Below are 12,557 nucleotides of genomic sequence, written 5' to 3'. Positions count from 1 at the left end.
GCCCAAGGAGTGCAAGGGTGTGAACAGGGTGCCTAGAAGGAATCTCTCCCCGGACGCAAATTAAGTTGGTGTGTGACCCTCCACGGAGTGTTGTGGGGGTCTTGATAGTCAAGAGTATCCAGGGGCCTTGGTTGCTTTACTGTTTCATTAAGTATGTTGCTCGTATCCTTGGTGGAGGGGGCGGGGGTGCATCAGCACACTCAGCTTTACAAAGCGGGCTGTGGTCTCTGCCTGCAGGGATATGGGGAAGAGTCTAAGCAAGTATCTCCTCCCAGATAAACCGGGGACCGTGAAGTGAAACTGCAGAGTATTCAAAGTAGGCACAATACCTCCCATATCTTGTAATATTTTTGTTTGTGCGGGCTGGGCATATTGATAAATTGCTACTTGGAGCGGATTGGCAAAAATAATCTGTGTGAGCTGCACATCGGAGAACCTATTTCAGGATGCCAGTTCTTGCAGTGGGCCTTGGCAGTAGCCCTGCTAGTACGGATGCGTAGTGGCATGAAAAAAAATGAAAATAGGCTTTGGCAATTGCAGATGTTTAAAGCTTCGTGTTCCTGCCCATGTGGGGTATTTGAAATTGATTGTGTGAATTACACCATCATAGTCAACCAAAGATGTTTTAGAAATCCCTTCAAATGTATCATTTTATTAATATTGGTCAGGTGGCAGTACTTTGTGTTATACCTATGGCTCTGTATGCTGGTTTTACAATAGATACTTTAGCGCAATAACCATGTGCTCGGTTTGTTATCCACGATGCAAACTCTATTGTAATTGCTGTCCAATGTTCCCATCTAACTGTACACCAAATGTCAGTCAGTGCGCGCCAATTAGTGCCTATGTTGCTAGGTCACCACGGTCAATTGAAAACGGCATCAATAGAACTTGAAAAGGTTTCTTCCTGATCAGACCTTCTGACATATTGAGAAGAATAATGGAGGAGGAAAAAAGACCCAGGGCCCCTACCCTAGATTCCGAATACTCTGCAGTAAGAATTCATTTGCAACCTGCAATTAACGGGGGAGAATGGGCTGTGGAAACTGTCTGGACGTTTGAGAAAACCCTTTCTCCTAGCCAGGCATGTTTACTTTTAGGATAGTGTCTTCGAGGTAGCGGCTTGGTCAGGGCCAGGTTTTGTTCAAAAATCTGCATTCGAGGTCATTGCAAACACACTTGAGGACCTCCACAGCCTCTTTTGTGTCTGTTTGTTAGCACATTATTGCAGGAACCGATTGCGTCCTAATGCCATTTAATTAGATGCTGAACTTAATTTTATAAAATAGTATGCTTTGCTTCTCAAAAATGAAAGTTCATATTCTTTCTTGCAGTAGTACTGCCTCTTGAGATCTTTTTTTTTCTTTACAACCCTTCCCATTTGTGATATTGCTAAGTTCCAGTTTCTGAAAGGGCGGTTGGGGCGTTTTCTCGTTTTGAATGTCTTGCTTTTAATCTGATCTTTATATGGTAATTTCTTTCCCAACTTTTTTTCTCAGAAATTTTGGGAATGATCCTTCGATGTCATGGAACCGCAGTCAACACTCCCAAAGTTCTTCCTACCGCCAAGAGCGACAAGGGGACCAGGGCAGACAAGGCGGTTATCCACCAAGAAGGGATGATCGTGGGGACAGAGATAGACAGGTAAGGAACTGAGGTCAGCTGCGGTCTGTTACAGACATGAATGTGTGGAGGCCTGTTGTCCACCCCCCTACCCCCCCTCCCACCCCCCCCCCCCCCCTCCCCCCTCCACACACACCCACCCTCCAGACACCCTACGCTGTGGTCAGTTAATTTGAAAAACAATCAATTTCTGAACACCAGGTCTAGGTTTCTTAATGCATGGAAATCTGGTTTAATAAGGAATATTGGCTATACTAACTATACATCCCACATTAACGGTTAAACGCCTCTACAGAGCCGAGGCCAACCATGCATCAAAGGTTGCATGTGCATAAAAAACCTCCATGCCCAAATACATCTAACAATCTGGTAATGTGGCACTTTCTGGATCAACTAACAGCCCTTGGTTAAAGAAGCTGCAGAAAATACAACGTTTAAGATGCTGCAAAGAATTGGCTTTTAGTTTTTGGTTACACTGACTAAAACGCCTAAGTAAATGAATCCAAAAATATTTTGGAATATAGCAGAAATTGTAAATCCAAGCAATAAAATTGTCCGGAGTTCGTGACATTAGTTGGTGCCTTACTTATTGACATGAACTGTGATCTTGGCATTGATATGTTTGTGTTCGTTTCTCTCAAGAAAACACATTGTTTAAAAGTGGTTCCGTTTTTGTGCTGTAATTCAGAAAGAATTGATACCTGGAAAGAGTTGGTGCCGGTGGGTTGATGTTGCCTTCTTCCCGCTGCAGGCATTATGTGAATGTATTTTAAATTTGCCCTGTCCGTGAGGGTTAAAGCTACAGCGAGATCTGATGGGCCTTTGAAACCCAATTCAAATTCGGGTAGACATTTAGCTTTATAATTTAGCCATTTCTGTGAAATTCACTTGCTACAATAATCATTTTGTGACAATCATCGCATGTACTAAATACTTGTGGTGCAATGTGTAACTATTGCCTCCTGTGGGACAAAGTACAGATTTGTGATAAATCTTTCGCCTGACCTCTAACCTCTCACTTGTAATCTGTGATCAGCTTTAGTATCCACTGGTTAATGTAATCCGGCCTCGTGGCCCGGGGTGGGGGTACCATTCAGTTTGAGGCTGCACACACTACAAGTGAAGCCGGCTGTAGCAGCAGCATCCTTTGTATAGGGCATGTTAGCACATCTGTAAACAGTCCTTAGCTGTCCCTGGCACCTTTTGTGTTAAAGTTGTGTACAGACCAGGCTATTTACTGTGTTTGCTATGTTTATCTAGTAAACTCTTCTGTTTATTTTCAGCCATATAATTCTGGAAGGAGTTACCCCTTACCACCTCCACCAGGAAGATACAACTGGAAATAGTCTTGCGATATCCGGCTGGACCTGAAGTCAAGAAGTCTGCATTTTTAAACCACATTTGAAAGTGTCATCTTTATAAAACACCAGTATTCTTTTTAATTCTTGATTTAAGTATTTTGTACTCAAGGTATTTTACTTGTGTTGCTTGTGTACTTTCTAAGTGTATAGCTGCAGTATGTGATGAGGTATGTACTTTGATTTTAGAATACAGTGGGTGGTTTTTTAAATCACTGCTTTGGTTCACTAGCAGAATCTTAACTATGTTTATGTTGTCACCAGTTTGGACTAGGACATGTAAAATAGCATTCTGCTGCAATATGCTAAAATCCTGAGTAGCTGTTTGCAGAGCAACGGCTTGTTTTATCTTAGACGCTGTACTATGTCCGTTTATGTAAGAATTTGATTTTCTTTCTCTGGCTTGTTTTATAAAGATGATTCAACCTTTTTCATCTTGTGTCCTTTGTTGCAGTTGATTAATCGATTCTTGTCCCTCAGGTGCCTTTATGGTGTGGAGTCGACCGCACGGTTAGGGTGTGGCTTGTTTTCAGGTTTAGGAGCTGCTGTGTTGCTCTCTGCATGTGTTCTAGTCCTCTGGAAAGGGCCTTCTCTCCGTAATCCCGTTTGGGTAGTAAGGGTGTGCAGTGGCTGTGCAGCATTCTCTTTAATGGAAGAAGCCTGTGCTGGCCGCCGGTTAGCAGTACCAGTGAGTGAGAAGTTGGCTCACTGCTTGAACCCGTCCTTGTGAGCCAGCTATTTCCATGGCAGTGCCAATACTAACCGATGCACCTGCTTACTAGTGGAAACTGTTCGGGATAAACTGTGTGTGTGTGTATATATATATATTACACTTTCTTTACAATATCAAACTAAGAAAGTGTTCAAATCCAGTAAACAGCATTTATTTGCTACAGAAGTCCACCAGCTTTAATATGCTTTGCCCGCTCTGGCTTGTAAAGAAGAGCTTGAGCCTGGTGTAACGGCTACTAAGGTCTGCCTCTGCAATTTACTCCTGTAGTAAAAGTGAGCCTGTTGTAACCGGTACGAAGGTCTGCCTCTGCAGTGTACTCCTGTAGTGAGCCTGGTGTAACCGGTACTAAGGTATGCCTCTGCAGTGTACTCCTGTTATTAAGCATATGTCTGTTCGACCTAGATTTTAAAGAGGGAATCACACTGGCCACAGACTAATCTGTTCATTTACTTCCTAGTGATTAATTTTCTTAGTCTACATGTTATTTTGGCAAATATATTTTCCTGGTCACGGAATCCTAAATTTAAATATTATGGAATAGTCTTCTATTGGACAGTGGTATTTCTAGAAGCATATTAAGTAAAGGTCATTTTATATTTTTGCAGTTTTATATAGCGGGAACTCGACCCCATGGCGCTTTACATGGGCACTAGTTGCATGGCAGATACTAATTATTTTTTTTAGGCACGGGATGATTAGTGATTTGGCCAGAATCACAGGATGTTTGAGCCTCTTGCCAAACTCCAACCTGGTTCCCTAGCTGCAAAGTCGGCCGCTCTTGCCGTTTAGCCACATAAATATAAAATGATCACCATTTTTTAGGGCATTAAATGTTCTGCACATGTGTACCATTTGCATTGTTACAAGCCATAGCACCCTCGGAATCTGAGCCCTTTACATTCTGGTTAGGTTATGTCTGGATTTGAATGAACTGGTAACAGTTTAACGCGTTTCTGGTGCCCGCCTATAAGAACATCGTTTTTAAGAACTAGATGATTGGTGTGCAGCCAATCTAGGGAAGAGTTTAATAGTCCATTTTCAGCATTTTGTTTGCCATCTTTGGTGCACCCTAGCAGACTCTGTGACTGGGGGCATTCTAGACTCTCCAATTCACACCCATTTAACCCAGTAAATAGTAAATACGCACGTGTGTATATATATATATATATATATATATATATATATATATATATATATATATATATATATATCTCCTTTACTTTGTGGCGACTCAGTTATTGAAGCACTGTGTACTCTCTGCTTTTGTCCCCGAGAGTGGCCATATCTCAAGTCTGTCCACTCTTTTTTTGGTTGCGGAGAGAAATGTAACTTTTCCTGGTGTACAGAAGTGGCAACAAGGCCCATGCTTAATTTCTGCTGCTGACATGGAGATGGTGGTTTTCCTACCAGGGATGTGCGTTGAAATGAGGGTGCACTGGGGTGTTCTTGCATCTGGGCCTGTAATGTGAAAGTAGCCACTGTTCTGGTTTACCGTCCTGTGCCTTAAAATGATATTAAGTCCTTCACGCGGTGTTCGTGTGCCTTGCTGCTTGAAGTGGGCCGGATGTTTGAAGCACTGTTAGTTGAGACCCTTCTCCACTAGGAGTGCGCCATTTCCGGCCCCACGGATTGGCTCCGAGGTACCTACTGCATTTCATGCCCTCACGTTTCATCTCCCAGCATTCCATAGGTTTTTAATGTAGTTAGAGTATTTGTTAAGCGACCTAATTAAGTGAAACGTGAATGCGTTTTTTTTTATCCACTAGTTGAATAACTGTCTTTTTTTTTTTTTTTTTTTGTTCTTGTTTTCTGCCGCCTTCCGCTCTGCTCTTTTGGCATTCTGTGGTGCTGTAAATGAGTTCCCTGCTACCCAATGTAATCTATTTTTTTCGGCCTTGGAAACTTTTCTTTTAACGCGAACCTAACCCGAGCCCTCCAGAATGCAACAGACTTAATCACTAAACCCTTCACCGAGCAATTCGACCATCTCTAGCTGCTTTCGTGTGAGGTACAGCTAGGACTTCTTTAGGGTCATAACCAGTTTAATGTTCGTCGTTATTTCGCACGTTTTGATGATGAAATGTGCAGCAAATGAGGCGTTCCTGGCACAGGGCCACGGACTCCTGAACATGGGGGGGCACGGTTCGATCCCCGGCGCCTGCGGCAAGTTAGCCTAACCCATGTGACTTTGGGCAATAGTTTGCTTAATTTTTTTGTGTGTGAAATTTGTGCGCGCATAAAACCACATCAAACAGAGCATTACAAACGGAATATTCACAACTCCCAGAGCAAAATCATTTATAAGTGAACTAGCGAACAATCATCAACATAGCCAACCCTTTAAATAATTAAACGTCGAAGTTGAAAAAGGTCAGTTTTATTGGCCTACAAAGTGAGGGGCCGTTCACACACAACAGGAGACCGGTAGGGGTGCAATGAAAGTTCACGTACACAGCCTGTGCTCAGCTGCTCGAGTCGTGCTCTGACGTCATTTAAATACATTACAAACTGAAGACATGATCTGATCTTAAAAACAGTACCTCGACAATGAAAACAAGTCATACCATCATCTGAGCGAGCCTGTCGAACAGGGGAACTGAGAAACCGTGTCCTCTTGCCATAACTTATGCTGCTTTGCCTTGAGAGGTTAGAACAGGTTGCAGGTAGCTTTGAGGGGAGATTTTGTAACAGTGCATGTTTGAGGCATTTAGAACAAATAGTTAAAAGTACATTGACAAAAGTGACGCTGTGTTCACAATTATCTCGTCCTAGAACGCGCTAAAGCACTGGGTACCACGTGTTGGCTTTTGCTTTTTTTTTTACAATGTCTGCTTAACGTGTTCCGGATATCTGCAAAATAAACGCACACTTTTTGTTTAGAATATGTTCGGTCATCCAGTGTTCAGTTTTTGTTTGATAACTTAAGTGCATATAATCTTAAAAATCAAATGTAAAGATCTACAGATTGATAAATGTTTTTGTTTGCTAAAAATATTTATTATGATAGGAGCCTTTACCCTTTCCTTTAAATGAATGTGTTTGCGGGATGTTAATCATAGACTCCCAGTGAAGTTTACAAAAAGCTCCCTGTTGGGGGTATTAAAAAGATGCTGTAGGCAGCTTGTCCAGGCTGCATGCACTTGTCACCCTCTTCAGTTAATGAGTTTCACATACTTCACGCATGTGGCCCGCACTAATCATGGCCGGGCCTCTTCCTACCCTCCGAAGGATCAATGCCGCCACTGTGTCTTACTCTTCTATTACAGAGCTCAGGCTATGTTGTGTTTTATTTTTTAAACCAGTTGGGCGTTGTTTACGATGCAAAGAACTAAGATGACCTGTCCTAGTCTGTGTTGATTTGTTAAAGGCCCCTTGAAGCCGCCATCTTGTTTGTAAACACAGAAGCAGCCTGGGTTCTGTTTATGGGAGAGTGGGTGTAAGTGGCTTCGGTGCTGTCCACAACTAAAGCTTTTCAGCTGGCTTCCCTCGGCTTTCGAAACCAGAAGCCAAATTAGTGATCTTGAAAGGGGTGGACATATTTTGGGAAATTTCGAAAGAGAGCCATTTTACCTGGAAAACTACCTTGCCATCTGAATAATTAACTATTGGTCTAAAGTGTTAAATCTGTGGGCTTGTTGTTGTGATAAACGTATTCCTGCCAGGAGCCTAAAAGAGAGCGCCTATGCCGGGCTTTACTCCGTGCCATTACCGAGTGTCTGTAAATTGATTACATTTGATCATGCGCAAACATTAAATGCTTATCTAATTTACAATATTCCCATCACATGGCGACAGGTTGATTTTTAGGACTAAAAATTAAATGGACTATGTCGAATTAAATAATTTGTTTAATGCAGTTGAATTTCCGTCCAGTACGCTCGATCGTAACTTGCCTGCGCCACGGAGCTTTTTACACTTCCTCAGTTGTGTTTTTTTATTACACTCCATATGACTGCTAGATGACATAGGATTTAGATGATTGTTTAATAGTTTTGTGGGATCTAACCTAAACAGGCGGGTGGCCCAAAATAAAACATTTCAAACGAACCGTATAAAATAAATTCCTGTATGTGATTAAATAACGGACACTGCCGAAATTCGTGGTACTTGATCCCCCTTGGAGGAAACAAGCGCCAAGTTGGACCTGTCGGGATTCGAGCACTGTTTACAGCAACCTTAAAATACGGAGGGGGGGGCTGTCTTACTCTGCAATATTTTATCAGGACTATTTTGTAGTGCGTCCAATTGTAACTTTACCTATTTTGAATCTGTAATGTATGGATTTTATGTTGCGAATGTGAGGTTTTCTCTGGAGTTTTGGGTAGGTGATGCACGTGTCTGAGGCGAAGCCTTTAGTAAATGTTAGTGTTCAATCAAAGGATTGTTTTAAAATTAAATGGCGTGTGGCTGTGATCTGCAGAGAGGCGGCGCTTTCCAACATCCGAGCGGGTCGGCTAGGGGTCGCCACTTGAGTCCAAGTCCGTCCCTACATGGGTCCTTACACCCCAGCTTCCTTCATCAGTGTCAGGAGCACCCCAGCTAATGGTGTGGGTTCCTCGCCACTGTAGACGCTCTGACTCTTCCACTGGCTGAGGTCGTCTGAGAACCTTCGACAAAGTTTTATTAACATTTATTTTCAATCGCACATAAGATTGCTCTTGGGGAAGGCGAGGAGTGGCTTGTACAAATATTAATTCGCGTCTAGAAGAAAATAAACTCTCCAAGAAGTCTACTGTGAATCTTCCACTGGAGTCGAAGATGCCGACTTTCAAGTCTCAGTCAGTGGTAGCGGGTGCGGCAGGGTTGGCTTGTGAGGAGTGTAACAAGTGTGAAATGTTAGCCCACTTACTTCAAGTCACGGTCCTTTCATCAAATACCTGGAAAATAACGCATCTAGTTCCTTTAAAGGGGGGGTAACCGCTCATGACCTATTGAACCCACAGATATTAGTGTTTTTACTGCATTTGCAGGTTTCTCAATGTCCACCGCCCCCCATCAGGTGCGCTTCCTCGACAGTCCCAAGAAAGCTGGCACAATCACCACTGGTACCTGTGGTGGGCCCTCCGCGTGCCCTGTATGTGGGCGCACGAGTCTGTGGCTGGCACAGTGGTCCTCGCCGTGCGTGCCCGCCCATCACCATGTCCTGCCGTAGAGCAGGTTGGCGTTTACCATGCCACTGCTGTAGTCGACCCCCGAGGCGTCCATCTGGGCCATGCCGGCCACCTGGCTGTGGATGGAGGGTGGGCTGGGGGACATGTCGTCCAGGTCTGGCGCTTGGCTCAAGGCGCTCACCTGCTGCTGTTGGTGGGACGCCCCGCTGGACGTCGGCAGCGCCACCCCGCTCTGCTGGCCCTGGCTTGAAGTAGAGGTGCTGGAGCCGCCCTGGCACGGCTTGCCGTCCTTCACCAGCACGGGCACTGCCACCCTGCGCGGGGACTGCTGCTGGCACAGGGAGCCGTCCTGCTGCTGCAGCTGCTGGCTGGCCTTGTCCTTGGCCTGGCGCTTCATCTTGTAGCGGTGGTTCTGGAACCAGATCTTGACCTGGGTGGGCGTCAGGTGGATCATGCTGGCCAGGTGCTCCCGCTCGGGCGCCGACAGGTACTTCTGCTGCTTGAAGCGCCGCTCCAGCTCGTAGACCTGCGCCTGCGAGAAGAGCACCCGCCGCTTCCGGCGGGGCGCGGCGTGCAGGGGGGCCATGGACTTGGCGGCCTCGGCGATCCCGCTCAGCGCGCCCATGCTGGCCATGTTCATCCCGCCAGAGGGGCCCATGAACCTGGAAACTGAGCAAAAGAGGGGTCAGTGAGAGAAACCACAGCCACGAATCCACCGCACAGGATAAACAACAACATGCATTGGGCCCCTACAGAGGAGCAAAGTGATAGCAGCGGCACGGCCTGATCTGGCAGAGGAGCAAAGTGAAACCAGCATGCGCGGATCTACTGCAGAGGAGCAAAGTGAAAGCAGCGGCCTGGCCTGATCTACTGCAGAGGGGGAAAGTCACAATTGTGGACGGATCTGCTGCAGAAAATTAATTGAAAACATGAGCATGCCCTGATCTACTCTAGGAGGAAACAGCAATGCACAGATCTGTTGCAGACCGAAAATAACACCAATGCAAGCATCTTCTGCAGATGGGAAATAACGGCATGCATGATCGAGGCGTAAGCAAGGGATTCTAAACGGGAAACGCTTAATCCTGCAATGTGTGCATATAAAACGAAAAGGTGAATTAAACCGGTGTTTCAAGGGGACTGATACCCCAAATATGCCAATCGGATTTTGAATATATGTATACACAGACTGTAGATATTCGTATGTTTGATATCTGTGTATTATTTGGAATGTTTATTCGTATGGTTTGTAATTTATTTGTTTACTTAAGAGATTTTTGCTGTTCAATTGCTCAATTTAAGTCAAATCCGTGACTTTGGAAATGTTTAGAATCCAAACTAAGTCAATTTCATAGTGAGCCGATACACTGCACATGCCGTGCTATAAATAAAAAGGATTTTTATAAAATATGAGCTGCGATCCTGTGTCGGGCTATATTTATATTCTCTTTGTAAACAAATATTATGATCAGATTTAATAATTCAGATGGAAAAATGTTGGCCGACTGCCTAAAGTTTCTCTCGTTCCGTTTGTTGGCAATAATTCGTAAATAAATGGAATCTCCATAAATGTTTTCATCGCATTAGCCAAATGGTTATTAATGCCATTTTATTCCATTTGAAATCTCACGTTCCTATTGCTTTACATCATTTTAGGCAGGTTTATTAAAGTGTAAAGGTACGCAACAAAAAGTAAATACATTCATTAATGTATGTTCCTCTTTACAGATTTATACATATAGAGATGGAAGGTATTTCTTTGAACACACAGATAGAAATATAAATACACATCTCAATATAACTAGAACTAGAGTCAATTCCAATTTCCTAACCACTGAGACAGATTATGGATTGTTATTTTTCCTCTATTTATGAAATCGATAGCAGGTAACTGTTAAATGACTAACGAAAAATTCGTTTGTCCAGTAATCCAACTTTAGTAGAAATGTCACAACCATTGACATAAAATACGTGTTCCCAAAATCTCCAGGAATGTACACCAGAAATTCAGAATCATTTTTTTTGGGCGGGGGGGGGGGGGGGGGGATATTGCTGTTAGAGGTTGGCATTTACAATTTGTATCTAATTTTCCCGTGGGTAGAAATGGCTAAATTCGTTTCGCCGATTAAACCAAAGACGAAACTGGGCCGAACCGCGAAGTTTGAAGTGCGAACTTACTTGTGGAGTACCTGGGGTCGGGGTTGGCCCCGTACCAGCTCCCGGCCGCGGCGCCGCCCCTCACGCCGTCCTGGTAGCCGGTCAGCTCGCCCATGTTGCCGATGGCCCCGTTGCAGTAGCCGCCCATGGCCCCGTGGCTGAACTGCGAGACCCCGTGCGGCATGTGGTAGGCGGCGGCCGCCGCGCCGTGGCCCATGGCGTGCTGCTGCATGGCCGCCTGCGGCACCTGGCCCTGGCGGTAGGCTCCCAGGGGGAAGCCGCCTGCGCCCTCCATGCCGCCCAGCTTCCTGTAGCTCTCCTCCATGGGGCTCAGGATGTCCGTCACGGAAAAGGGCGTCGTATGCTTGGGGCTCAGCGACATGGTTCGGCGGCCGGAGCCAGGGGTGGGTCCGCCCCGCGCTGCCCTCTCGGAAGGGGGCGCCTGCTCCGGGCCCGCGGTGCTCTTATGTCGGGTTTACTTTAGCCGGCGCCAGGTTTACAGCAGACTCCCTGGCGAGGGCGGGGGGAGAGGTAAAGAACACGAGTGGGGAGGGGGAGGGGGGGGCTGCAAGGCAGAAAGGAGAAGAGGAGGAGCCATGAGCACCTTGCAAACAATGTTCATCATTGACAGCTATCTCCACACGCTGCTGCTGCGTGCGCTTGGAGCGCGTTAGGCTGACATCGAGCCGCTGCCCGCCTGGCTCCCGTCCGCTAGTGGGTGAAGGGAAGAGGGTGTGCACCCTCAAGCCAGGATGGGTCTGTCGAGTACCCTCTCTCCCCAGGCCCCAACACATCAATCAAACGAACCAGTGTAACTGATGTAAACCGCGCCTCGTATGTGTACCGCATCAGGCCCAAACGCGGTAACCCCCTTAAAGTGGACGGCCTTTATGGTTTCAGGTTCATCATTGCACAGCCAAGGGCTTGACAGGTGTTTACACTCATTGATAGGATATGGAGGGGAATATTTAATGATACCGTACAGTTGTATGTCGATTCTGGCCTAAAAAAACACCCCACATAGAGCTGAGCACGTGGCGATCCAAACATCACGGGGCTGCTGGCTGCATCTACTCTCGTGTAGGTTATTTATATGTATAATATATGTTGTGGGCACGGAGTGCGATATCTATACACACACTTTCAGGGTTAGAGTGCAGGGAACTCTGGGTCGTTCCCACGTTTTAGGCGTAGAACAACTTTGTGGAGCATTCTGCAACACCGCCCATACGTCAGAATTGTTTTCGTTTGTGAAGTGTCTGTCGGTAGTGCTGTTGAGTGCGCCACATAAGTGCTCTCCGCCCAAAACTTGGGAAGTGCCCGATTTCCCTGCTATCCATATATATATATATGTATAATTCTTATACATAGCGTCCTATTACTCTTTGGTGTACTCACATTTGGAAACTAATACAAAAGAAGTTCATCGCATCTTGAAGTGAAGTGGCTACTGGCTTCACAGTCCGAAGATCTGGTGCGGCTGCCTCTGTGAGGATAGTTCACAGGTTACGCTAATATATGTATTTATATATATATACATACACACTGTACAGAACCAAATGAAAATATATATTT

At 45.3% G+C, this 12,557-nt stretch overlaps 2 protein-coding genes across 2 annotated transcripts in view; one reads left to right on the top strand and one right to left on the bottom strand.

Moving 5' to 3' along the window:
- The window catches only part of XRN2 (5'-3' exoribonuclease 2), a 380,297-nt gene extending 376,886 nt beyond the window's left edge, over nt 1-3,411 (top strand). Inside the window, exons 29-30 of the mRNA XM_086927507.1 lie at nt 1,500-1,644; nt 2,907-3,411. Of these exons, the coding sequence (XP_086783633.1) occupies nt 1,500-1,644; nt 2,907-2,969 (208 nt within the window). The 3' untranslated portion in view covers nt 2,970-3,411. The remainder of the gene's footprint in view (nt 1-1,499; nt 1,645-2,906) is intronic.
- Nucleotides 3,412-6,090: 2,679 nt separating this feature from the next.
- On the bottom strand, nt 6,091-11,364 carry NKX2-4 (NK2 homeobox 4). Its single transcript, XM_086925410.1, has 2 exons — nt 11,004-11,364; nt 6,091-9,494 (listed from the first exon to the last, which is right to left on the bottom strand). Exons 1-2 carry the CDS (start codon nt 11,362-11,364, stop codon nt 8,848-8,850), a joined length of 1,008 nt encoding a protein of 335 aa, XP_086781536.1. The 3' UTR covers nt 6,091-8,847.
- Nucleotides 11,365-12,557: the final 1,193 nt, after the last annotated feature.

This window comes from Lissotriton vulgaris, chromosome 6 (assembly GCF_964263255.1).
Source record: "Lissotriton vulgaris chromosome 6, aLisVul1.2, whole genome shotgun sequence".
Taxonomy (NCBI): domain Eukaryota; kingdom Metazoa; phylum Chordata; class Amphibia; order Caudata; family Salamandridae; genus Lissotriton; species Lissotriton vulgaris.
The sequence above is the reverse complement of the archived record's forward strand: the minus strand, read 5'-3'. Positions and strand labels throughout refer to the sequence as shown.